At 38.0% G+C, this 27,757-nt stretch overlaps 1 protein-coding gene across 1 annotated transcript in view; it reads left to right on the forward strand.

The window, feature by feature from the left end:
• The window catches only part of ppil2 (peptidylprolyl isomerase (cyclophilin)-like 2), a 68,308-nt gene that overhangs the window by 21,220 nt on the left and 19,331 nt on the right, over window positions 1–27,757 (forward strand). Inside the window, exons 9-14 of the mRNA XM_036598355.1 lie at window positions 1,817–1,892; window positions 3,084–3,244; window positions 9,136–9,211; window positions 11,634–11,740; window positions 21,148–21,237; window positions 22,502–22,535. Of these exons, the coding sequence (XP_036454248.1) occupies window positions 1,817–1,892; window positions 3,084–3,244; window positions 9,136–9,211; window positions 11,634–11,740; window positions 21,148–21,237; window positions 22,502–22,535 (544 nt within the window). The remainder of the gene's footprint in view (window positions 1–1,816; window positions 1,893–3,083; window positions 3,245–9,135; window positions 9,212–11,633; window positions 11,741–21,147; window positions 21,238–22,501; window positions 22,536–27,757) is intronic.

Below are 27,757 nucleotides of genomic sequence, written 5' to 3' on the forward strand. Positions count from 1 at the left end.
TGAAGTACATTGTTTTTTTCTACAAGTGCGCCTGACAAACGAATGTGGTTTTGTTGTATAACATTTACAAAACATTTCTGTGCTTTATTGCTGGAATCTACAATGATGCCAATAAGTCTGTGGCACCTCAATATTGTCTGGTTTTATTAGCCACAGGATATAGTGGTCAGACCCTAATTAGGGCGGTGTTGAAAGAGAGATGAAAAGCTCGGGTCAGATTATTTTGGGGTTAAATAGGACGAGGTTCATTGGGTTCAGTTAGGAAATACTGAGGTTTTATTTTGGTATTGGAGAGAGTGGGGCAGTGGAATTGTGTTGAGGGAAAGACACACTGCCCCACTGGATTCTGGTTACACTGTTTGACCTATTTGGATCACACACTCTGGTGGGATTGGTAGATTGTGCATGTGTGTGTGTGTTTGTATGTGAGTACGTTTTCAGGATGAAAATGTCCCAAAAAATAAACAGAATTCTCTGTATTGTTTTGTAACGTGTACTGTGACTTGTAATGTGTTGTTCACCAAAGCCCTGAAGTGGGAAACCATTTCTTTTGGTTACTGAGGTTAAGATATATATGTATACACTGACTGACCACTACATTGAGTGCACCTCATTGTATCTATAATCATTGTCCATTTTATCAGCTCTACTTACCTTACAGGTGTACTTTGTAGTTCTACAATTACAGACTGCAGTCCAGCTTTTTTCTTGAGTACACTGTTAGCCCCATTTTACCCTGGTTTTCAGTGGTCAGGACCCCCACAGGACCACAACAGAGCAAGCATTGTTTGGGTGGTGGATCATTCTCTGCACTGCAATGACACTGACTGATAAAATGCACAGTGAGTGTAGAAACAAGGTGTATTTAATAAAGTGGCCAGTCAGTGTGTGTATATATGTTTTCACATAAAGTTTGGTGCAAAATTATGACACATTTATTTTTTTATTTAGCATATATATAAGATATATTACGTTATTACCACCCTGTATGAGTGAGTGAGTGAGTAGGTGGGTAGTGTAAAGAGCTGGTGGAATTGGTGTGTGTGTTTGACAGTGTGTGTCCTTGGACTGGTGCTGAAGCTGTCCAGGCAGCTGCATCACGTTCCCATCACACTCCTGCCTAGAGCTGTGTGTGTGTGTGTGTGTGTGTGTGTGTGTGTGTGTGTGTGTGTGTGTGTGTGTGTGTGTGCATGCGTGCGTGCATTTGTGCACGTCTGCCAACGCTTGATGACAAAATATATAAATGTACACTACAATTCAAAAGTTTGGAATCACTTGTCAAATTTCATATTAATAATACTTTGCATTAATAAATAATTATTTTATTCAGTAATAATCTGTAAAGTGAAGATATGTTTAGATATCTCAATATTTAAAGTTTTCTGAGAACAAAGGTTATTAAATTGTACATAATATGCTATTATTATGCTTTATGAACTTGTAACCCCTTTTGAAATATGAAGCATTCAAAATGTTAATGCTATAATTATTTTATTGATTTCTTAATTACTGTGAAATCACCTAAATCTCAATTTATCATTCTTGATGTATCTAAAATGTCTTATTTCTTTACAGTTTCCTACAAATTATTTGAAATCTATGAAGTTGTAGAGTGCAAGCATCATATTAGAACCATTGTGTACATGTGTCTGCACCAAAAAATAAACAATACAAAAACTGTGATTCCACTCTTTTGAACAGTATTATCCACAGTATAACCGATGATATGTCAAGATTTTTATGTAATAAACAACTTAAGCCTTTATCAATATGGATCAGTTTGTTAACTGTTACTTTTGTCTCATTTCTTTCATAGGACCCCACGAATTTGGATAAATTCAATGTCTCCAACTTTTTCCATGTGAAAAACAATATGAAAGTTTTGGATCCAGGTTGGTTGGTTTGTTTGTTTATTTATTTATTTATTTATTTAAGTGATCATGTGATCAAATCCAAACTTAGTAACATTCATCAACCATTCTTAAGAAGAGATTTCCTCTTAAAACCCAGTTTTACACAGTTTTCACAAAGATTGTCATTCACCAACGTTTTCTTGTATGGGATTTGTTTTTAGGTGAACAATCTGCAGTTTATAATTCTGATGTAGACTTTTTCTTAGGATCTTTCTCAAGAATACATTTAAGAAAAAGCTTAGGAATGTATTAGCGAATGAGGCCCAGTGACTTCTGTTAGTGATTTATAAATGGTTGTAGTATTAGGAAATATATACATTATTAACCTACAATATTTATTTGTGCGTCTATTGATTTGCTGTCTCTGATATAGATTTTTCCTGAATAAAACTCAAAACTGTTGTTTTGGCCATCAGTTCAGAGGAGGTGCAGTTAAGCTTTGTGTTAACGTTTGATATCTTCACGCCGTGGGATTTGGGCTGTTAAGTTTGATTAAGTAACCGTATGATGGAGATTACTCTAGCTGTGGTGATTTGAATAAATTAATTAGCTAATGAGGCAGATCTTATCAAGGGGCCAGGACTGCTGAATGAAGTGTGAAGGGCAGCATCTCAGACCTTCCTGTGATTAGACCCCACCAGCAGAAGCTGCCAATCACAGTTCACAATAGCAAATTCAGTAAGATAGGAAAACATGGGCCCAGTATGCTTTGCAGTGTTGTCTCAAAGTAATGGTTCACTTGGATCAGGCATAGTTTGCCCCTTACCTCAAATGTAGTACATCAGCCAAAACATCCTTCTTTAGTTTTGCACTAGACCTACAAGGCTAGTGTGTCTAACAAGTAATGCCAGCTTATAGCCACTTCTTTTGCATCATGCAAACTGCATGCCTAAATCATCACAAACTTACCTCAAACTGTGTTGAGTTGTTCAGTATTCTCATATAGGCATGCCTGTGTAGTTACTGACACTGTATCACATACTGTTATTTGTAAAAATGGACTAAAATATATTTATATTAGAATACTTTGTTTACATAATGTAACTGGTTACATTAAATTGCACTGTACCACTTGGCCACAAGGGTCTGTTTGGGTTCTTGGTCAGTATTTGTTGTTTTTTTCAGCCATTTTGTCTGTTGTCCTGTATTTTATTTGTACTTTATCTGTAGATGAGGAGAAGGCGAAGCAGGACCCAGCGTATCACCTGAAGAGTACTAATCTGGAGACGAGAGAGACGCTGGCTGAGCTCTATAAGGAGTATAAGGGAGACGAGCTGCTGGCATCGACCATGAAGGAGCCTGAGGCCAAAAAGACAGACAAACTCAATGCTGTAAGTCAAGCGTCCAGAAAGCCCCTTGGCAGTCCCTGCCTTTTTCTTCCCCTACGTTCTTCAGGAAATCAATCTTACACTTCTCCTTGGTTATCTTTATCACTTCTGAACTGGTGTAGATAAGAGCCAAGTTCAGTTTTGATTGTCCTCACAGCCCTCTACATTTCTGCTTTATCTTGTGGTGTTGGGAGTTGGGATTGAACAAAACGGTTGTTCTGTGGTATCACTCTAAAGACCACTTATATTTTTAAGAATGTGTTGAAGGAGTAGGGTGGCAAAATACCCAAATATTTTGACAAATATATTATCATGTGAATTAATCAACAAATAATCAATTAATCGGCTTAAATGTGGCCTGTAAATGTGAAGAACTAGAGCTAAATTACCACAATGGATAAAACATGTTTTGTTTTTGCATCCCCAAAATTTTGAGCTATAATATATATATATATATATATATATATATATATATATATATATATATTAATGTTATAGCTCTTCAGTCTAGCGAGCTTTGTGAATAGGTTTCCAGGAAGACTGAATGGCAGTTTTTCACATGAAAACTGTGTTTACAAAATGACTTGTATTTGATGCTAATTAACCACTTTTACTTAGTTAACTAGCTAATGTATGAGTGTAATGAGAGTCACAGCAGGACAGGCTGACGAATGTTTAATTAGCTTGCTAAACACTTCTAATTAACAGAAGCTGGTCCGGCTTAGAAGATTCCAGTGACTAACCTTAGTGCTGTAACATGATGAGCTTTAGTGATGTTTGTAAGGGTAACATAAGCTCATTCTGACAAATCACATACACTGCAAACTGCATGTCCTCAGGGAGCAGTTTGGTTTGTCAGAACACCAGCATGGAGGGAAAGGCATCATTTAGTACACGGCTGAATTTGGCGTCCTATTTGCCAGCTTCTTATTCTAATTTCCCGTTCCACCTTGAGTAGAGCTGCAGTTACATGTAATGAAAATACAAATAAGCTACCGTCAGCTTGGTCCATTTATAAAGGTATTTACTGGCCATTCTGCTGCTTCACAGTTGATACCAGCATGTATTTTTCTAGTGGTCTAAGGTAACATTGGCTATGTTTATAAGCAGAGATTTTTGCCAATCTGATTGAATACATTCCAATCATAGGTTAAGACTGAGGTGTTTATATGCACTCTATTCAACAACCTGATGGAAAATCTCCATTTACATGCACACTACAAGTAATCTGATCCAACATTACGCGTATGTGTAGAGTACCACTTAGTGTAGACGTTACCATGACAACGAGCATCACGTGAGTCCAGTCAGAGTGAGACGAGCAGCGATAGGCAGTGCTTTTGTTTTTAATTACTTTAAAATTATAGCAGACTCAGGAAAATGTACTTCATATGTACTTATTAAGGAAGGGCGAGAGGAAGACGTCGTGTTCTGAGACAGATAAGATGGACGTCCGACCCACCGCCGTCTTTTAAAGATCAGAGCATAAACTTCATCTCCTCTGCAGACCAGTTTCTGCTCCCGCCATGTTAACGTTATAAACTTTTGCTATGATGTGACGCACATGATCAGAATATACTTAAACTTTCAGATCCGGAATGTAATCGGATACAGGCGTTCACATGGCTATTATATAACGGGTTATTTACAGGATTACCCACCTCATTCAATCGGATAGGAATTGTATTCCGAATGGCCTCAATCGGACTAGTCTATTCCAACTGAGGTGTTTACATGGACGTATTCTGTTCGGATTGAGCTATTAGTCGAATTATTAACAGATCATTAGGCTGCGTGTGAACGTGGCTACTGTGCTTCCATGGTAAGCTTACTTGTATGCATTGTATGGGACGAAATTATTCTTGACTTTTAACAAAATGCTTTTCTTACCTTTTAGCCATAATTGTTCTTTTTCTTTTGCTGTTTGCTCACATAGGTGTGAAAAATCGACAAATGGAAATATCTTTCGAAGATAATTTATTGTCAATATTATCAATACTTTCGAGTAATTGTTTCAGCCCCAGGTAGGAGCAATGCAGGGCTTTGAGTTGTTTGCCGTTGAGGTGTTTCTGCATGGTTGGGGCTGCCTCAGACACTGCTGTGCTGTGAAGTGGGTCGTTTTATGTGTGCGAGAGAGAGTGACTGCATTATGAGGTGAATCCTGCCTCTCAGACACGGCCACCATCACACAGCAACTGGAGCAGAAGATGCCGCCTCTCAGAGTCTGCAAGATGCGACGCATGAGCACAAACACTCACAATATAAGCCAGTGTGGAGATGACGGCAACACTTCTAGTGCATGACAAATCTATCACATTGTCATGTCATGAACTAAAATGTTGGAAAAGAACGCACTGTTTCATTCCATGTTAGAATCCGGCGACTAACAGGCTTCTGTTGTGTCCCGAATAGTGACTCATCATGAGTCAAGCCCTTATAAGTAGCCCTCTTACACTGTGTGTATGTTTTTTGTGCACTGGAGGTTCTGGGCATTGGGTGCGTTGCATTGGTCTTTCTGTGCACCACTCTTATATTAGCTCAGGTCCTGGCACATCTGCCCTCATGCTTTCAGCTATATTAACTCTGCTAGCTCAGCCTATTCACAGAGCTGTTGCTTTAATTGGCTGGGCTGTGGGCATGAATGCCAGGCTATTTCAGCCAGGCCTGTGCTGGCTTTGGCACACTGCTGCGTAAATAGTCTGGCATCCAGGCTTAGCATGCTCTTAATTCAGATCGTAGAATGCGAGCTTTGCCCTTTCTCCACTGCTGCAATGTTGGGTCAAACCAGGTTGCCATGGAGGAAGGTAGCCTTATGTGGAATATTTAGATAGTGGCGATGTGAAAATGCATCAGTGGCTTGGCTGCACCAGTTTTGGAGTCCATTATAATTGAGAATAATAATGTTCAAGTTCAGTACTGTGCAAAAGTAAGAGACCACCCTTTCATTTATTTAATTCCCAGTAAGAATAGCCGTTAAGTACAAATTATTCATTTTTCAGATTAAGGGAAAAAGCAGAAAACATGTTTAACCAAAGTATAATACCATTTTTCAGTTTTTAGTGTGTTCATCCTTTATTTTTATCACAGCTTTCATTCTTTTTGGGAGACTTGCTTTCAGTTTTTAAAGAAATCTGCAGAAAAAGTTCAGTCTTAGAAGTTGGTTGCATTTTCTGCTTTTCATGATTCAAACACGAATCGATGATGTTGATGTCTGGACTCTGGAGTGGCCAGTCCATTGTTCTGAGAACAGCAGCAGCTTCATGGAAACTGTTTTTTCATTTATTTCCTTATGTGCGTGGATTGTTTCATATCTGATCGCCTCAGAAATATCCCTGAAAAAAATATAGAACTTGTACTTAATGGACGTTTTGACTGGAAATGAAGTAAAAGAAGGGTACTGTATGTGCTCATTGTTTGACCGGCTTAAAATTTCAAGACTATTTTCAAATGTAAAAATCCCCAAAAAGCTTGATATATTGTCTTTCACTGCATTTGTGTAATCAACATTCAGTGCATTCCTAAAGAATCTGGTCACACTTTATTTGGAAGGTCCCTTATAAATGATCTACAGATACTTACATTATTGACAAACTTTCTGGTGATACTCAGTTGATTATCAACAACATTAAGGTTAAGATTAGGTTTAGGAGTAGATGCAGGTTTTGCCTTGAGGTTAGGTTTAGGGTTAGAGACAGATTTAATAGAATCTTTCACATGCAACTTTAAGGTCAGTTGTATTTAATAGATATTTAGTTAAAAATAGACTGAGCATCTACAAAGCATCTACAGTGGACCATCCAAATAAAGTGTTACCAAGAATTGCTACCTAATTGAAACTTTGAGAGGTCACAGATTCAGCCTTCTGGATAGGCAGTGAACAAAATGTCCACTATTACTGGAATTTGATCTTTGAGTTCAGCTACTTCTTTTAGAACCCCAGAATGCCCTCTGCTTGTTGATCTTTGGCGTTTCCTCTGGTTCGTGATGCTCTCGGAAGGTCGGAATTTGCGGTTGGACAGCAGTGTAGCATAGCAGTGTATGTGAAGGCTCTCTCTCTAATGCTTGCTGACAGGCTTGGCTTCGTTACTGGAGTGCCGTGCATCTCTCCGCAGTGGAAAGGAGCAGCAGGCCACTGCAGGACACGCAGGCTTCTTAGAATGACGCATCTGCACATTACCATAGAACTGTGCTAACGTGATGCATCAAGAGAATGCAGAGGGGACAATTTTGCTGTTGAGAACCATAGTTCAATAAAGAAATACTTCAGCATTTTTAGCCTAATTTCTATAGCATACAGTCGATTACCACACACATAATTTCCCTGTACTTGGAAAAAAAACAGACACATGTTTATTCTAAATACACTTAATAGAATGCATTAGGAAGGTGCTGAAGTGACTACCCAGTGACTTCCGTTGTAGGTGTTTTTCAGATGAATGAGTTTTCTGTTCTCTTTCTAATGTTGGAGAAACAGTTGTTTTGCTAAGTACAGGGAAATGAAGTACACTTATAATAGAAGGCAGTAGGCAGTTCAGGCTTCAGCTTCAGTGTCTTTTGAGTGAGTAAGTTTTCTGTTCTTTTTCTAAGTATGGTGAAGCACACCAAAATTGTTCGCCATTAGGCCTGTGACGATCATGACATTATCTGATGATCAACTGCGATGTAAATCACAGTGGTTAACAGTTTAATTTTTTTTCTTTTTAAACTTTTTGTTGGCTGCATGCAACTAATCAAATTTGCTTATTAGCCATCGTGTCTCCTAGCTATCAATACTTAGTATCTGCCAACTGATGACAGACTTTCTCAAATTCAAGTAAACCAACGTTTACCACCCTTACTACCACCCTCTAAAGGTGTTAAACATCAAATAAATCACTGTTATTCACTGCCACCCTCTAAAGGTGTTATTAACGTCAAATAAACAAACATTTCTCACCGCTGCCCTCTAAAGATGTTATTAACAAACATCAAATTAACAAACTTTACTCACAGCCACCCTCTAAAGTGTTAACATCTAATAAACAAACTTTACTCACTGCCGTCCTCTAAAGGTGCTGTTGACAAACATCAAATAAACAAACATTACTCACTGCTGCCCTCTAAAGGTGCTATTAATGTCAATTAAACAAACATTTCTCACTGCTGCCCTCTAAAGGTGTTATTAACATCAAATAAACAAACATTTCTCACTGCTGCCCTCTAAAGGTGTTATTAACGTCAAATAAACAAACATTTCTCATTGGCGCCCTCTAAAGGTGTTATTAACATCAAATAAACAAACCTTACTCATCGCTGCCCTCTAAAGTGTCATAGCACAAAGTCAGAAGTTAGAAGTTTTGGTGTTTTTGTAAGACCTGTAATGTGTCTCAGTAAAAGTTTTTTCTGCTTTCTTTTATTTACATGATTGTGAAGTCTAGAAACTGTGGAAACCAATTGCGCTCAGCTTAAATCATTGCAATCAGGCAGTTGTATAACTATGACAGGCCTTTTCTCCATGGTAACTGACTATATGCTACTGATGTGGCAGATAGACATCAAATTAAAAAAAACACAGGGCTATTTCTGTAACAGGGACAGGGGAGAGAGGAGAAAGGTAGAAGAGTCATTTGTGCCATTAGAGTTGATGTGAGCATGAGAGAGATGAAGAGGAGAGGAAGAGGGCACTTGACTTTTCCTCTTTCTAGCTGTCACCTTTGCTTATTTCCTCTTTTGCAATCACACTTGGTCTCTTTTCTGCAAAGTTTCTGCTTCAGCAGTTTGTTAAAATCTTCAAAAAGAAATGCTAAATGTGTTGCGTAATATGAGTGCAACCTATATGCAAAAGTTCAAGATCCCACCATCAGTGATTTCTCTCTCTCTCTCTCTCTCTCTCTCTCTCTCTCTCTCTCTCTCAGGCTCATTACTCCACAGGTAGAGTGTCTGCCTCCTTCACCTCCACCGCCATGGCTCCTGCAACCATACATGAAGCAGGTAATGCTCTCATATAGTATATGATCTTGTTTCAGCTCCCCCTTTCCTTGACCATTATTTATTAGAGACAAGTGTTTCCAATGTGTCCATACACAGTACCTTAATGCTGTCACTATTGTGCACGAACGGTGAAAATGAATGAGGTTTCAATATTAAAGCAATAATTTGTGTACCTATTATAGTATTCAAAAGAGATGTGTGGTTTGGAATAACAAGGACATTGTTATTGCTAAGAACATTAATACAAAGAACCATTCTTGTGAAGCATCAAAGGCTATTTTAGTGCTAAAAGCACCCTCTCGTAGAAAATCTTCAGCCTACTAAACGTCAGTCAGTTAGTCAGGTCCATGATGGTGCTTGTTACAGTGCTTTGCATCTAATAATGTAACAGTATGTCAGCAATTTTAAGGAAGTGGCTGAGTGTGACACACATAAGAACATGGTGACTAGGGATGCATCAATACCATGGACCGAGTACATGTTTTTGAGTACTGAGTAACCTATTTAGAATTAAGTATTTGTTAGTACAAATGACTGCAGTGTACCTTAACAGTTAAATAGTTTAAATCTAGCTGATTTTAAATTATTAGCTAGTTATGAAACATTAGTAGAAACATTCGTTTTCTGTGACGTTCCATGTCAGAAGAGCTCTTTTGTAAGTAAAGTATGTTTCATAGTTTTGATCCTGTGCTCGTCTTGTGTCTCTTGTGTGTAGCACAGTGACAGCAGAAATCACATCCAAGGCTAGCGCATCCGAGAAGCTCTCTTTTCAAGTTTTCCTTCTTGTTTGAGTCTTTTGTTTGGTTGGTTGAGATGAGTTGATTGTCCTCTAAAGCAAAACATACACTGTGCAATTTTAAAAATGATGTACATAGGACGATACAGTCTCCCTACAGCCTATTTTTTACAAAGACAATTTAAAAGTCAATGTATCAACATTTATACCTCACGATACTATTCAGTGAACCAAAGTAAATTCAGTATATACAGACTTTGGTAGCAAATGTAGACATTTTTGCCTCCGTTTGCCTTCGTTTTTAACCCATGTTGGGAAGTGGTTGTGACCTGTGTTTTTGTGTGATCAAAACTGGCTGAAATCACACTGTGTATGCCTGGCAGGAGTATACCAAAGCAGAATGTTTAAAGTGAGCAGTGACTTTGTGTCTGACCACACCGACCTCAGCAACACTTTCCTGTGTGAGCAGACTTTTGTTCACTGCCCGCTTGAGTCATTTGTTCATTGGCGCAGCAGCGTACAGTAGGCTTATGTCACATGGTATCAGATAGTATCAGATGTTAGTGTTTTTTTTTTTTGTTTTTTTTTACAAGAATGAGTAAATGAGCATGGTGTTGGGTCAATACCAGTAGCAGTATCAATGCATCCCTAGTGGTGACAGTAGCAGATATTGCATCCCATTTTAGGCACAGTGGCAAATTTGTACCGTGTAAGTGCTCTGAGCTTTCCTTCTGGAAGCCCACTGATGATGAATCACATAAGCCTGAAATACAAAGTTAAGGCCAGTTATCATAAGGTTGCAATAAACCTCCTGTGTTTTTTCATGGAGGAATGTTTGAGGGGGAAAAAGTGCAGATTCAGTTAGCAAAACTTAACATGCCCCTTCTCACTCCCTGCCTTCAGGCCAGCAAGAACCCAAACTCACCACACTCAGACACAAATATTTATGGTGTTAAAACAGCATAGCTTTGGGGGAAATAAATTTGGGTTGGTGCACCAGCCCCATACCAGACCTGTACCGAAATTAGAGGGCTAAAATGTCCAATGACTGGAAACAATTTTTATTATGTAAAGATACAGATACAGTTGTCACACTTCTCAAGCATAAATTCACAACAGAAACTCAATAAATAACAGTGTTAAATAATATAAATATTGTAACAGTGTTGAAGCTTCCTGTAATTCTTTATGCCTTTGGTTTCTGTTTATTGCCTCTCATAGTTCTAGTTTTATTACTTCTCTTTGTTATAAAAAAAGATGTTGGTATTATGTTGTTCTCATGGCAAAGGTTAGATTTGGATGCATTTTAAATGTTTTGTTTTTGTAACCATGAAAGGTTTGCCCAATCATCAGGAGATCATGATTTCCACTCCTGGAGATGGCACGACAGAAAAAAGTCTCTAATTATTGGGGTGTTGTCAGTGACATTTCGCTCATACTGATATTATTCACCAACCGACATATCGGTCAGGCCCTGATCTATATGTGTATGTGCTGTAAATCGCCAACATGCAGTGTTGCTGCTGATAGCATCAATGTAACGCAGTGGACATTTAAGGCTGTATGAGGTTTAATTCCAAACATGTGTACATGTGAGTGTGACCTTTGCTCTTCACCCTCCAGTCAGTTTTCTGAAGCTGAGGAATGGAATGAAACCGTTCTTGCTCTTCTCTCCTGTCTGTTCAGATGCTATTGCAGACGATGCAGTGCGCTACCAGTATGTGAAGAAGAAAGGCTATGTCCGCCTGCACACCAACAAAGGAGACCTGAATCTGGAGCTGCACTGTGATAAGGTATGACTACACACACACACACACACACACATAAACACATTATGAGGCACCTATTTTAGTTGATCCAGATTTTTAAATATGTTCATTTGACGATCTGTAGAGATGCATCAAGAAAAATCATAATAATGTTTTTACAAACAACTCAACAGATATAACAATGTGGAATTTTTACCATGCAGCATGCTGTGTCCTCTCATTCCATGGCATACACACACTTTCACTTATAGCTCCTGTTTGGTCGGGTGGAGAGAAAAAACAATAATAATAACAACACAGACTCGAAAATGTGCCACTACTACTGTCATTGTTCCTCCCCCAGAAGATTTTAGAAACACTGCGCTAAAGCAGTAGTGGCAACAGGGCTGCTGTTTAGGATGGGAACAACAAATTTGCGGTTTGGCCTAACCTTCAATTTCACTCTTGCAGCCTGGGGCTACAGCAAAGTAGTAGCTTAAAAATAATTGCAGCATGCCCGTCGACCTGCCAGATCTGTCGCGGCTCGGTCTTCCAGGACTTTATCAATTACAAATTAAGAATCTACATTTTCCTATGGAAAATTCAAATAAGAAGCTGGCAAGCAATATGCTATCAGCTTTGTTGAATGTGATTAGAATAATCATAAAATAATGTTTAAGAATAATGTTTTTAGTCACTGTTTCTCATTTTCATTGTCATTAAAGTGATCAGTAAAGCTTAAAATTCTGGCACAAAGTTGTAGGTGTACTTGATCTTTGCCTTTTTGTCTTTGGGCTGTAAACTGTAAGTGCTTTTGACTAGTTTTTAGCTGAAAAAATTTGGTGGCTGAAATTTCAGTTCATCCCTGTTTATAATAACTAATTGTGGCAGCTGTCTTTTTGTTTCATTTTGTTTTGTGCTGAACATTGTCAGTGAAAATGATCAGGCTTCGAAAGAGCAATAGAGTGACTGGTCATAAAAGCTAGTGAGTAGAGCTGGGAAATATGACACTGTTTATCGTTATCATGATAAATTACATCACAATATGTCCAGTATGCTTTTCTGAACATATCATGGATATTGTCAGTGTTTAAAAACCACTTACGAACAGCACATTTGATTGCAAAGACAGCATAATTAGTCTTGTTTAATTGGATTTAGTGCAGTACAGTGTATAAAATGTTGAATACAAACAACTGAATGCATAGTTTTTATAGTGTTTTTAAAATGTGGGCTTTCTTTGTCTGGTCTGCTTTATCAGATGTCAGAAAAAATAAATATTGTGACATATCATGTATTGGAAAAAACATCTTGAAGTATCGTGATATGACATTTTGCCGTATTGCCCATCTCTACCAGTGAAGTTTAACTGCCCTTTTCCTAAATGTCAAAGATCCTTCACCAGCATCACTTATGATCAAGGGCTTTCATTTCCCCACAGCCTCTAAAAATGAACAGTTTAATAAGCAGAGGCTGTGTGAGTATATGTTCACTCAGCAGATACTGAGTGTGATTTAAACACCTCTCCTCCTTGTTACACTGATGCTTTTCATACACACATACAGCCTCACACACTTCATGTCCACGCAAGCAAACCAAGACCTGTAAAAGTCAGCGACTTTTATTGAGGCAGCGCTTCTCCTTAAATGCCTATTTAATATATGAGTGTGTCTCTCTCTCTCTCTCTCTCTCTCTCTCTCTCTCTCTCTCTCTCTCTATCTATCTCCCTCTCTGCTAATATATGACTCTGTCTGACACCATGTCTGCATCTGTCATCCACTTAGAGAGAGCAAGGCCAAGGCTGACTAATCAGAAATGGACTGAGAGAGAATATGGAAGAGATAGACAGATAGGTTTACTGAAGAAGGGCCTGAAGCAGTTCTTTATAGGGCCGCATGATGGGCAAAATACTAGTATTGTGATATTATTACTGAATATTGCAATCATAATGCCTTAACTTAATGGTTTGGCCAAAAATCAGATTTATACAATTTTGTGCTTCACCTAAATGTAGTAGATCAGCCAAGACATGTTTGGTTTCCCAATTTTGCTTCTTTAATTTGCATCTCTCACAAACACTAAAAGTCAATAGCTGCCCAAGTGATTTGCATTAATACATCCCTAAAACATCCCTCAACCTGCTCAACCCACGTTCAGCTCTTCATTAAGTTTGCACAGACTTGTCAGTGTGGTTAAGGACACGGTATAACTTGCTGTGAACTGTGTAGAGAAACACTGGAGGCATCCATTTTGACAACAGGCCAAATTCTGACTCCTCCTTGTGTGCTGGCACGCCATGCAGGCATATAGAGTATACAGTTTACGTTCACAATTTCTGTTCTTTCTTTTATAAATAACTGTTAATGTTGTATTTTCCAACTGAGGATATATATTTCTAAATGGAAACAAAAGAAATAGTGAACATAGTCTACAATCAGTGTGTCTTTATAATGAGCATGAATGTGAAGGGGAGTCAGATTCTGCAGGGAAGTCAGAATTCAGCACAGAACCTGTTGTCTAAATGGCTGCCTGCTGTGTTCAGCAGTATGGTAAGCTTTGTTCATTTTTTATAGCTCACAGTGAGTCATACTGTGTCCTAAACCACACTGACGTTATTCCTTTAATACATGCTGGTAAATCAATAAGGTGACATGATGAAAGAATGATGTGCATCATTTTGACCAAAATAATTTGCTGTAGTTAGATAGCATGAATAATTTATCAGAACACCCACAGAAGCACTCATCTGGAGCTGTATTTGGTCAGGATGTTCGGTAACACTTTACTTGAACTCTGATATATAACATTGACATAACTATGCCATAACTGTGTCATGGCAGATGTTCCATGATTTCACAAGTTCATGACAAAATTTCTAACAGTATTGTAGCAGTGTCATGTTGCAGTTACCAGCAGTTGCCATAACAGATGTCATAATGTTTGAGGTCATTACAGCTTGTGTCACATTCTAATTTTTGCTATGTGTACTATACTGTACTGTTTGCCATCATGACGTCACCCATTATGATATCTTACCGTTATGACGATTACAGGTTATGGTGACTTGACATTACGACTGGACCAAATCTGTCATGACATGTTTATGTTATGTTTATGTTAATGTTATGTAGCAGGAGTCATGTAAATTGTTACAGGATGTTATTAGCAAGCAAAAATCACTGTGATTGGTTAGAGAGGTCATTTGCATATTGAAGCATTCTGTGATATTAGTATTACAACGATCAGTATTGTGATAATGATTTACGAACCATATATTGTAGCCCTATTACATAAGCACATTGATGTAGGAAATGAACAAAATATGTTTTGTTTTTCTATAATAAAACATCACCAGAATATCTGCATTGGTTTATGGTTTATTTTCTAATTTTGTGTGTGCATTTTTTTTTTTTTGTTGCATCTTTTTCTGTCTCAGTCTCAGATGCCAAGAAGGACCAGCCCTCTCTATTCTTTTACTTTATTCCACCTTTTCTTTACATCATCCTCTTTTGTTTTTGTTGTAAGCCTCGTTTATCATTCTGTCTTTTCTTTTTCCTTCTCCTTCCTTCTCTTTCTCTCCACTTTTCCTCCACTGGCCCACACTTGTGCAAATGTAGTTCATTTCCAGGTGGAACACTTCCCAGGAGAAGTTTCATTCCACATGGCGTTTGTCTTGAGACAATTCCTGCATCTCTGTGCAGGTACACAAGTCCAGTGTTAGTATCCTGCAAATTTTACACCAATGCAATTCATTCTGGACATTTCAAGGAATTGACTGAATAATGATGTCGCAATAGACATCATAATGCATCAGTTGCAACAGTTGTATTTTCCAGAGTTTTTTTATGTTTGCTGGTGACTGTGATAAAACCAAACCAGAACAACATCAACAAAAATAATTTATTTACTTAACATAAATGTCGATTTTGTTCAGCTTTTACCTAGAACCCATGCACACATACTGCAACAGTGAGGAGAGACCGGATCGGCGATCACTGCCTCTGTGGCCTTATGAATAGGATTTAAATACTGTGCTGCACATTTTGTGTGACATAGTCTTGTTACCACTGAGCTTTATGAATCGGGCTCACTGTGTCTGAAAGAGCGCAGCTAAGATTATACGATATATAAATGCCTCTGTTCTTTTAAGGGCCCATCTCATGAAAAAATGAATTTCTCTTACTTTTTTTTTAAATAAAGGAGTTTAGGGTAATATGCAAAAACAGCCCATTTTGAACGTGTTGTTTTTGCGATACCACAAAATGACTGCATTTACATAAGCTCACCGGACAAATAATTAGTCACCTGTGACTGAAACGGGCCTAATAGCGTGTAATACCTCCAGGCGCATGAATAACAGCTGTGATTCTATTTGGCATGGACTGGACAGGTTTCTGGATGGAGGCGACATCAATGTTCAGCCACTCTTGGATCAAAGAATTGTGCAGTTCGGCCAGATTTCGTGGATGCCTTCACTGGCGTCTTACTCTGGGAATTACTCTGGGGATTTTGCGGGCCAGCCCAGATGTGTGAATGCTCCTGAATGTTCATCATGCCAATCAGTCACATCTGCAGCCCTGTGAATGTGAGAATTGTCTACAATGAACACAACACCGAACATCATTTACATACAGGCAGAAACGAGATTCATCTGATCAGATAACGTTTCCAGTCATGAACAGTCCAATTTTTGTGTCTCTTCGTCCACTGTAACCAGGCAGCTTTGTGAACAGAAGTGAGCAAAGACCTCTTGTGAGCCACTCTGCGAGCTGTTCTCTGTGGACTGTTCTTTTAGAAATTGGTTGTGAAGGACCTGCGTTGACTTCTAGAAGCAATTCTTGCCTCTATTTTATTTTTAAGCTATTTTTATTCACAAGCTGTGAAACACGCCATCGGTCCTTGTCCGTCGGTTTTGTCTTTTGGCCACAATTCTGATGAGAATTTCCTAAAGACTGGGTTTTTTGCCACTGCTGGTAGACCCGTACGACCATGTACTTCGATACACCAGCCAATTTAGATACTTCCTTCACACTATGGCCTTTGGCACGCCCGAATGCAATCACTCTTTCTTGCCTGTCATTAACATCTGCTTTGTGACCCATTTTCCACACATCGAACGAGACATTCACCGCACTGTGCCACTCTTCTCAATCTGTGAATCCCATATTGCAGGAATTTATAGTCCGTTCATCTTTGTTCATCTGCAGGAGCCTGAAGTTACTACTACCTTAAACACGCAAGGTGACAAATTTTTATCAGCAGTTTAGCCCCGCCCATTCCCCCTAAATTATAAGGAGAGTTTCAGCTTAGGCTTCTTTTCTTTTTTTATTTTTTATTTTTTTTATTTACCGAGACACAACACTGTGCAGCCAGTTAGAACAAAAGTCATTTGCATATAGCATTCTTAAAGGCAAAAGGCAGTAACAAAAACAACAGGTTTAATTCAACATGATAAAGAGAGGTTGGAAAAATGGTCATGCCAAAATGAATTATGACCATTTTTGGTGCATAAAACCACACAGAGGTCATAGGTGCAAGAAAAATGTAGGATATGGGCTGTTTAAGTACCTGAAATATGTAATGTTCTCTAGACCTTCATTTATATTTGTTGGAGTGAGCAGGATAATTCTTTTTCAAGAAGCTTTGAAACTACTTTAGGTAATAGTTTTGGATTTGTACTGTACATAATTATCCTCCCTCCAGAGAAAAGCTAGAACAGCTTACTGATTTTATGCAAGTTTTCCAGTTTTGGTCCCCAGTGAGGAGTATTTATGTAGTTAATTGAGAAAATGACTGCAGTATGTGCTCAAATTGAAGTTAAACATTTTGTACGTAACGCCCTGTGTCCTGCACTTATTATCGTGTGTCTGTTTGTGTGTTAGGGTTTGGAGTAGAGGACAGCGCTATCTCAGGTCTGTTAGATAAGGCTGAAGTTATACACACACAAACACACTCCTCCTAACCCTAAAGGCCTGTCACAAAAACTAACGTTCCATACAAACATACTTGTGCTTTCTGTTGGGCGATACATTGTTTATACCAGTATGTTGGTGTTGCACAGCGCTGTTTTGTTTTTAATTTAGAAGTATTGATTGAAAGCAAAAATGTGGTTAACTGCAGTGTGTGCCATTTGCTGGGGGCTTCAGATTGTTTTGAAAGAAAGTAAATAAATCCTTTCCTTTGTTTTTAGTTGGCGTTTGCAGTACTGCGAAAGCTTCCTGTTGGTGTCATTTTAGGAAAAGAAAACGGAGCAAAAGAATCCATTAAAAATAACCCATGTCCGATTTATAAGGTTCTATCATAGAGTCTCAATTCTCAGGTAGCATGGCTTCATAAAAGGAGAATTTTTAACTTGATTTTTTTTTCAAATTTCTGCCTAATTCAGTGATTGAGATATAAACAGTTGTAAATAAAGTGAGATTTGTTTACAGTCTGAAGTGTTTGATGCCTCTAAAAGCTCGCTCAAACAAAGTTATTACATGAAATAGTTATGAATAAGTTGCCTGATATCTGAGACATTGTTTTATGGTAGTTTTGAGGCCTAAACATAGTTTTTAAAAATCATTTCATGGTGCAGAGGCACATGCAGGTCATTGTAACGCGCAATAATCTTTAAAGAAAGTTACCATTATCAACGTTACATTGAAGAACTGATGTGTAGGTTCACTGGCCATTTTGGGTACTAAATAAACTGACTCTATTTGTGTTGTAAACATTGTGACTCCTGGTTCCTATCAAGACCACTGTATGAACCATTACACGTCAAACCACCCTAAATGACTTTACATATCAGCGATTGAATTATACATCTATCCTTTTAATTGGTGGAATTCCCCTTTAACTTTTTCAATGTAGGCTTAAATGTCATGAAATACGATGATATTGTGCTTTTTTTGGTAAAATATCATCATTCTGAATTGTCCAGTACTACTAGTGGCCTTATTATTCTTTCTCTCAATTTTTATTAGTTTTTTTTGCATCTTGTTTCCTCTTTTCTTTGTCTCTGCTTATGAAAACATAGCAGCAGTCCTGATGCAATTGTGTGTGTGTGTGTGTGTGTGTGTGTGTGTGTGTGTGTGTGTCAGAAGGGTAACGTGTGTGTCAGAAGGGTAGCGTGCGCGTGTGTGTGTGTGTGTGTGTTAGTGTGTGTCAGTCAGTCAGTCAGCGGGGGGTGAGGTAAAGGCTGCCTTGCAGGCATAGAGACAGCCCTCTCCAGTCTTGGCCCCAGTAACCAGGCGCTATTTTTGCCTCTCTTCATTGGCTGTCTGCTTGTCAAATCAGGATAAAGAAAAGAAGTCACAGTGATAAGAAAATTACCCTCACCCTGTCTTCCTCTCTGTAACTCCTCCCTTGGCCCCACCCCCTGCCCCCTCCCTCCACTGCGCAGAGTTTCTATTTGTGGCTCACTGTTTATAAATTAATGTTTGTATTTTTCTCTGCCACGCTCTCTCCCTTTCTCCAATTCACAATTTTACTGCATATGAAGGAGCTGATTGATGTTCTTTGCACAGAATATCGCTGCATATTTTCCCTTGAAAGCCCTTAAATTAATTTGCCAGGCGATTTGGCGTATTCAATTAACTAATTATTTATTTATTTGTCAGGGCTTATGATTGTGTAATGAACTTGTATTATCTATTAATTGATTGACATAGCTCTGTGTGTGCTTGAATTATAGCAGTAAGATTGAAAGTTGGATTAGTTCTTGACTTATTTGACCGCTGCCAGAAGTTTTAATTAGATTTTACTCCGAGTCTTACTGACTTGATGGCCTGGGTGTGCAGAGTGTTTCATTAGATGTAGTTTTTGTTGAAAAAGTGGTTGTCAAGGGTCAGAGAAGGATAAGAAATCCTGACACCTGACAGTCTGTGAGGAAATTTTAGAACGTCTGATCTTTCAAAATACATTGATTGGTTGACGGTGTCGCAAGAAAAGAGCGTTGCCACACAACCTTTTGCTTCATTGAGAACTAAACTCATTGAACTAATAGGACAGGACAAACTAATGCAGGGTAAAATGTAAACGTACTGTTGTTTTATGTAGTTAAAGAGGTCCAAGTAGAACATGGTCTTGATCGTCATCTTGTATTCCCATAGCAAAGTTATTTGTGAATTTTGACAAATTATTTCTCAAGAATCACCTTGCAGACTTTTCTCATCATTGTCTGTGTTTTATAACTGAGTTGTGCTATAGTCGTATGCAAAAGTTTCAAGACTGTGGGTCAAATTACATTTTTATTGTTTTATTCTTTTTTTGTTGATTTTCTAAGTGAAAATAAGCACGCAACCTATATTTTAATGCTCAACTGTTGTTTATTTGCAGAATTTTATATATAGAAAAAAATAACAACATGTAGCCTGTGCAAAAATGTATGTATTATGTTTGATTTTTTTCCAACGTGTCAGGTAATAGAAATTGTGCGCTAAAATGAAGAGAAAAATGCCATATTTATGTGTGTTTCTGTAGAGGATAAGGTCTGGTTTAAACAACAGAGAACAGTATTGAATTAAATGTGTTTTGTATCGATTTACCAGATTTAGTCCTTACAATTCCTTACGGTGCACCCCACCCGTGGGGTAAGTTGTAATGTTTCCATTCGTGCTGTGTTTAGCTGAATTGTTCAGAAACAGTAGGCGTGGAAAGCCAAGTTTGCATTCATTTGTAGCGGACATGTGCAAGTTGTTTTTTTAACATTGGCAAAATATAATGTTAACCTAGTGTTAACTTATTTAAATGAAGAATTAAATCTATTTACAGTATTGAGTTGTTTGTCACATCGAAGTACTGAAAGATTATTGAACTTTCCAAAGTCCTCAACGTGTTTAGCAACATTACAGCAACAGTAATCCACTACATTTGTAACACACTTAAAGCTTCTTTCACCATGTGCTTGTAATATGCCATAATAGATCTCCTTTGACTTGAGCTGGCTTGTGTAGCTGCTTCATTGTTGCCTGTAGCAGGAGAACCAGGAAAGCTGTCAAGAACTTGTCAAGTAGCTGAATTTCCTAGAAATTTAATCAAGGCCTCAAACAGAATCACTAAGTTCTGTGAAGAGTTGCACAAGCGCCTTCAAATCAACTGTCTTGTGACTGTTTACATCTTTCCCTTCTGTCTTCTTGGCTATACAGCCTTTGTTTGAGTGGAGTGTCCTCTAAATTCCCTCTTTATCAGCGCTTGATTGTGACAATCAGATAAAATAGAGAAGTTCAGTTCTTGGGAACCCTTTGCACAGTTTCATGTTTCATGTTTACTGCTTTATCTCATCTCAGCTTGGCAATTGGATTAAAGTAATGTGTTACAGCAGGAAAAAAAACATGAACCAATGCATGGCATTGGGACTTAAGACTTCAATGTGTACTTCGTATTTTAATATTTTGGATGAACAGTTTTGTGCTAATGGAAATCATATGTCATTGAATGGGATCAGTGATGTTGCTTTGTTCTTTCAGGTGCCCAAAGCTGGTGAGAACTTCATAAAGCTGTGTAAGAAAGGCTACTACGACGGGACGATATTTCACCGCTCCATTCGGAACTTCATGGTAAGAGAGAGAACAGCGCAGGTGCTAATTTAAATTAACGGTGTACAAGTGCGTCTGAAGGTAGCGGTTCAGCCGCATTTGAATGTTAGAATCGATTGCAATTGATTATAATAATATTCAATAAAGTGTGTGTTTTTTTTTGTTTTTTTTTTAGCCAAAATGAGATTCTGACTGTTTCAAATGTGAAATCCAGAAAGCTACATTTCTCTGCTGAGTAAATAGTTCCTCCAGTTACATTTTTAGTGTGTAATTAAAGAGCCCATATCATATATCATATCAAAAAACTTTAATTGATGCTTGATGCAAACCTTGCGTGATGTAGTTTGATTTGGCCTGTAGAGCCCTATGAAATCCATTTTTCTTCTTTCCCGAATTGCGTTTAATTTTCTCACATTTTCAGTTTTATCCGATGTTTACTTTGTAAGAAAGTGGGTGTAAATGTACTACAATAACAACATTAAGAAAGACAGTAGTGAAATAATGCTTTGCATTCTTTTTGTATGGAATAAATACTGAAATGTTTTATTGAAATAACGTCCATTGAAGTAACGGCAAGAAAAGTTCAGGGTATAATTAATCAATTTATATATAACTAATGTAAAGTTTCTTCATAAGAGCAGGCTGGACAGTGATGTACACCGAAGCACAACATTGTTTTTGTGATGTCACAAAAAAATAGAATTTTGACCCTTTAAAATAATTAAAATCCTTCCAAGATAATTTAATGTAATCATGGTGAAATTAAGTGATGCATTCAATCATTTTGTGAAGGTTCGTAAATCATTGTGAGGTCAGAGAATCATAATCTAATTGAATCATAAGGTCAGAGATTTCCACCCCTAGTTTAAAATGTTATGGCTTCAGCATCTGAAGTCCAGTTTGCAACCACATCACATGCTGTGGCTGTGAATCTGGTGATGTTTTTGAGTCCATGGTTTGCAGAAGCAGGATGTGTGTGTCACAGTAACTTCATGCATGTGTGTGAATGTATTTGTGAAAGAGAACAGTTAGTCTGCTCCACATGTTTGCATTTTGAGGAACTTAATCTTTCAGACTGAGCCTGCCTTCATTATTTATGTTCCCGTCTCTCTGTCCAAGTCTGTGACAACTGAGCATACAAACATGCAAGTCCAGTCCACTTTGAGCTTTGTGATTTATAATGACCCAATTATATCATATGCTGTGAAAACATCAGGGACCACTTTTGCATTAAGTACATTTATGAATCATATAAATTATTACATATGTAAATTCCCTTTTCTAGATTCAAGGAGGAGATCCCACAGGCACCGGTACAGGTAAAAGAGAAACTGCATTTCCTTTCACCTTTGTTTATGAAGAGTAGTTTTTATACACAAATGCCGAAGCCATTCGCTCTCAGACTGATTGTTTGGTCTGGAAATGTGTGGTTAACGTTAGAGTGGTGCTATTTCAAGTGACTTTTATGAAAATGTAGTGCTTCTAGATAGGTTACTGCTCCTGTGCTTCAGCGCTGAACAGCCGTGGGTGTAGAGGTAATTATTCAGGTCATTTTGTTCACGGCTTTGACGGAGGTCGGTTGCGAAGTGAATCACAGCTCTAAATAAATCTTTTGTCAATAGCAGCTGGAACACCTCTCACTGTTAAGCGATTTCTTTAGCAACTGCTAACTGCTTATTTAAGCATGCCATAAAGCGGATACGACTCATGGGGGACTCTAAATTTCTGTATAAGTCAATGGTTAAGATGTAAACAAAGTCATTCAGAGTGGTGAAGTATGGAACGCTCCATAGTGCAGAAACCTACCGAGTCAGAACTGTTCACAGTGGTGGTGATAGGAACCGGACATCCAAAGAGTTTAATGCCTCTAAAAACTACATGAGAGAAAGTTATTAGATGAAATGCTATTCACAGTGAAGAGGTACATGCAAGTGTTGTATGGCCAAAAAGTCCCCATAGAAAGCTCCTCTGCCTTTTTCCAGATCTCCACTATTTTGCTATCATCAGGCTTACACATAAACACTCACTGGTCATTTTTTGGATAATAAAATAAATAAAATAGCTGTTTTAAAGGTTGTAGACCACTGGTTCCTCTCTATCCCAACTGTCTACAGTTTCATTATCAGACTACTCTGAATGACATTGTTTACATCATACACAATGATTTAGTCATGCAGACATTGTGAAAAATAGGCGGAATTTCCTCTTTCCTCTTTAAAGAAATACATTTTTCAACCTAATGCCTATTTGCAGCATCTGTAGCATATGGTTGATTACTATGGACAGTAATTTCTCTGTACTTAGAAAAGAACAGGAAAACTGTTAATGCACTATGTAACAGAGGCCAGTGGGTAGGCTTCTATTATAAGTCTGTTTTGAGTCAGTGGATTTTCTGTTCTTATAGGGACATGTGTTGAAATTACTGTCTGTGGTAATGAACCATACAGATGTGGCAGATAGAAATTAGGTTGAAAAATGCTTGAGTGATCCTTTAGATATGTGGCCACATGCTAATGCACACGGTTGTTCCAGGAACAGTGCGAAAAGAATGACTGTGTAATAAAGGAAGGCTATTATGGTGCTTGAGCTTAATCATAGAGATGATGCAGTGTAAGGAGATGCTTGTTTAGCTGAAGAACCGATGAGCAAAGGCTTCACCAGAGTCCGGCACTCTATATATAGAGTTAACATCATTAAAAATGCACTAGCCGGGACCAGAGAGCCATTGAGGAGAAAACTGGGTTTAGATGCAGACACATAGACAAGAGGTTATGTTTAGATGTTCACTGTCACATTGCATATGATTTAAGGCTGCACAGCATGTCATTCCTTAACATTCCTTAAGCATTACTTCCTTCTTTGCAGTATCGATATTGCAGATGTGAGCAATATGCTAATGGGCCTCTAACCAGTCACTAAATGTCGTTTCACGTGCTCTGAGCATCCTGATCAGTCACAGATGTTCGCTGGGTGTTTTGGATGTATCAAGATGTTCATGATGGAACAGACATTTTTGTTTGTTCATATTTTGGTCAATAATAATGCAGGACAATCCTTAACCGCATCACATCAAGGGTCCCCAAGTGTGTTTTCAATATACTGTATGCAGCCTATGTAGCAATATTGTCTATATTATGTAATTTTAACCAAGATATTATTCTACTGCCTTAATTTCCCATGTAAATGAATACTTTCCTTGTTTGGAAGTTTATCTGGTTACATTTTTATCTGGATACTGTCTTCATTGCAACATTGCTGTTGCGTTAACTCAATTTCAGTCAATTTAGTTGTCTTCTCTGGGCCCTAAGCAACACCAGACGTGGAGCGTCCTCACCTATACTACATATCTTTATCCTCTGCCAAAGAAATTTTTAAAAACAATTAAAAAAAGATTTGTGCACACCCCTTAATTTCCCTGCTGTTAATTATCATGTTCACCCAGCAGGTCTTCTGTTATATCATTGAAAAAATCTTGCCTTTAGAGCTTTTCTACATAGTTGATGGGACACAGATGATATGATATAGTTAGCGAAGAAACTAACCTTAGCTAGTGTTTTGATGAGCTTTTTCCAATTTGCCCCCCAACTCCCAATATAGGGCACGACCTATGTCATAAATGTATGATTTCTACACACAAATAATGCATTATACATCTATAGTATAGTAGTCAGTGGAGTGTAGAAATAGTAATTTAATGACCTACATAGTGCATTACACAGGGATTACGCTGCCATTTCTGATTCACCCGGTTAGAGAATTAGCTAGTATAGTCCTCTTAGTACACACTCACACTTTAATGAGATGAAAGACCATAATGATGACTTAAACGAGCAATACAACATGTAGCTACCTGCGTCTTCTTGTCTCATCTCACCGTCATTGTGCTTTTATTTTCGTTTTTTTAGCCAGACGGTTCTGCTTTAAAGCCTTTCAGCGCCAGAATCTAATCATGAGGTCGGCATCCGAAAACCACAGGGATGTGGGTGGGAAAAGGGGGGGTGCCCAAAAAAAGACTGACAAAAATATGGAACGATAAACAATGAATGCACATTAGATCTTCCCCACGTTATGGAGAAAATGAACAGGAATGCCATATTTGTAGCAGTTAGTCTTTTATTTTGGGTGTACGTGCTGCGCAGCAGAAGCGGGCGAGAAGTTTAGTTTCACTTTGTTGTTGCCAGATGCCACCATAAAAGAGTGTAAAAAAGCATGGTGGGAAAAAAATTGTGGCCCATTGCTGTTATACTCGATGTGATCAGAACACTTTGGTGTGAACATCACAAATTGTCTGTTGCAGTAACCTGTAACTCTTTTAGTAAAAATTATAGTACACCTTACTAATAAATAGCTATAAAAATTGCTGCAGTGCTTGCCTTGAGGACCCCCTAGGCAGTTGGGGGCCCTATGCAACTTACACTGTTTGCATGTAGGAAGAACCAGCACTGTAAGTGTATGAAGTAAAAGTGTACATGAAGAAATATATTTTTTTCAACTAGATCTAGGCTGAACAGCTTGCAAGAGAGCTGACAATTAGGCTTTGCTGATTCGCTGTAAAGTGAAAAGAAAGTAAAGAATATGATTCTTCAGTTTTAGTGCAACTAAAAAGGGAAGATTTCTGGATTAAGTACTGCTGTATGATGATATGCTTGACAAATTCATGCCTGTATGTCAGTTTAAGGATTTACTCTCAAAGGGGCATTAAAATATATATTTTTAAAACATTAAATTGAATTTGCTGGCACTTGCAAATAACCTAATAAAGCATATTTTTAAATTATCCTACTGTGTCTCTCAAAGGCAGAAGTAGAGCTTGAGTTACACACCCATTTATTTGCATATTTTGCCACATATATATATGCATGTGGGTATTTTCAACTACGTCCTTTTTATCTTTTTATAAAAAGCATTCTGGAATCTTTGCAAGGCTCTGCACAGTGTGTCATTGTTCAGTTAAGCCTGTTTTTATTGTTTGGCTTGAAAAAATGCACCAATTACTTGATTAATCATCAAAATTATTGGTAAACTGGCAAACATCTCAATTACTAATATAATTAACAGTGGCAGCACTAAATATTGCAGTGTGTCTACAATATAATTGTGAGTATGGATAGTTTTTTGTTGTTTTTGCCTGAGAGTGTTTGTTTTTTGTTTTTTTTTTTTTTTTTTTAAACCTGACTGGCTAGATTTTTGGCTATTGCCTAGATAGAATTTGAATGTAAATCTTTTAGAATTAAAACTCCAGTTAGTTTTGGAACAAACCAACAGTTATAGTTGCTAGTTAAGCAACTTGGTTTGTACATAATTATTGAAATACATAATTTGGTTTGTACATAATTATTCTTCAAGGGTGCATTAGGAACCTTTACTGCGTTTGACGAAGAGATGTGAGAACACTAAGGGAGACATAAAGCTGGAACAGGTGGAGAGGTAATTTTATTCCAGTGATGAATATTATTTTGTCTTCAGTGCTGTTGAGCAGAGACAAGTTGAAGCCTGGAGTCATTTCCATATGTCTCTCATGCATATTCTCACTCCTTCTTTAGCATGTGGTGCTACAAGTGTGAGTTTCACAGTTTCAGTGGAACTGGAGTGCTGATTTATTTCTCTGCTACTGCAGGTATTACATTTTATGTATGTGTGATCCATATATCAAAAAGGAGTTTTACTTTGGTATGTTTGTGTACCTGGTCTTATTTAGCATAATTTCTCATGTCATCTCATTTAAAAGACAACATTGTAGTTTTGCCATCTAAATGTAATGACGCTTATCCACCTCTAAAACTGACTCTGTGTGGGTTTATCTTAAAGACTGATATCTGTAAATGACCTTTGTTCTGATTGGCTCCCCTGTACTGTGCCTCATTCAAGAAGTTGACAGGCTCTTATTCCAAGCAATTTTGGAGCATTTCAGATGGTTCATTCATGAAATTTTCACACACCATCAAGGGCAGTCTCTGTGCTTACATGATGTAGAAAAATGAAAATCTGAATTTTTTTTTTTTCCTTTGGACACTGATGATATCTAACTCTATTGATGATATCTGACTAAAAAGAAAGAGACTTTGATGAAGATGAGTGTTGCCAAAGTTTTAGCAAATTTCTGTTTCATATGAACAATAACAATTAATTGTTTCTTTCCTAATTGAAAATCTCCAAAGTGAAAATCAGGGTGTATACAGGGTATACATCCATAAACATTCATGCACACAAACAGGAGAGCTCGCTCTCCCTCTCGTTCCTTATTTTCGATTTCAGACACTTGCAGACACTTGTGCAGGGTAACTCACTGGAAAGTTTGGCAGTTGAAGGCAGAGAGGTGACCTTGGCCTGGCAGGAGTTTGTTCAGTAAGGGGAGCTTTTCTCTCTGCTTCAGTAGGCCTGAACCTACCTAATGGGCCAATGCACAGCTGTGCATGAGCGGATTCGTCTGTGTGTGTGTGTGCGTATGCTTTTGACCATGAAAGGTGTGTTTGGATTAGAGTGTCTTGTGTGTTTTAGTGTTGTGCACTTTAAAGTACGTCTCATAAGACAGACAGCTGTG

Source organism: Colossoma macropomum, unplaced genomic scaffold, assembly GCF_904425465.1.
Source record: "Colossoma macropomum unplaced genomic scaffold, Colossoma_macropomum, whole genome shotgun sequence".
Taxonomy (NCBI): Eukaryota; Metazoa; Chordata; class Actinopteri; order Characiformes; family Serrasalmidae; genus Colossoma; species Colossoma macropomum.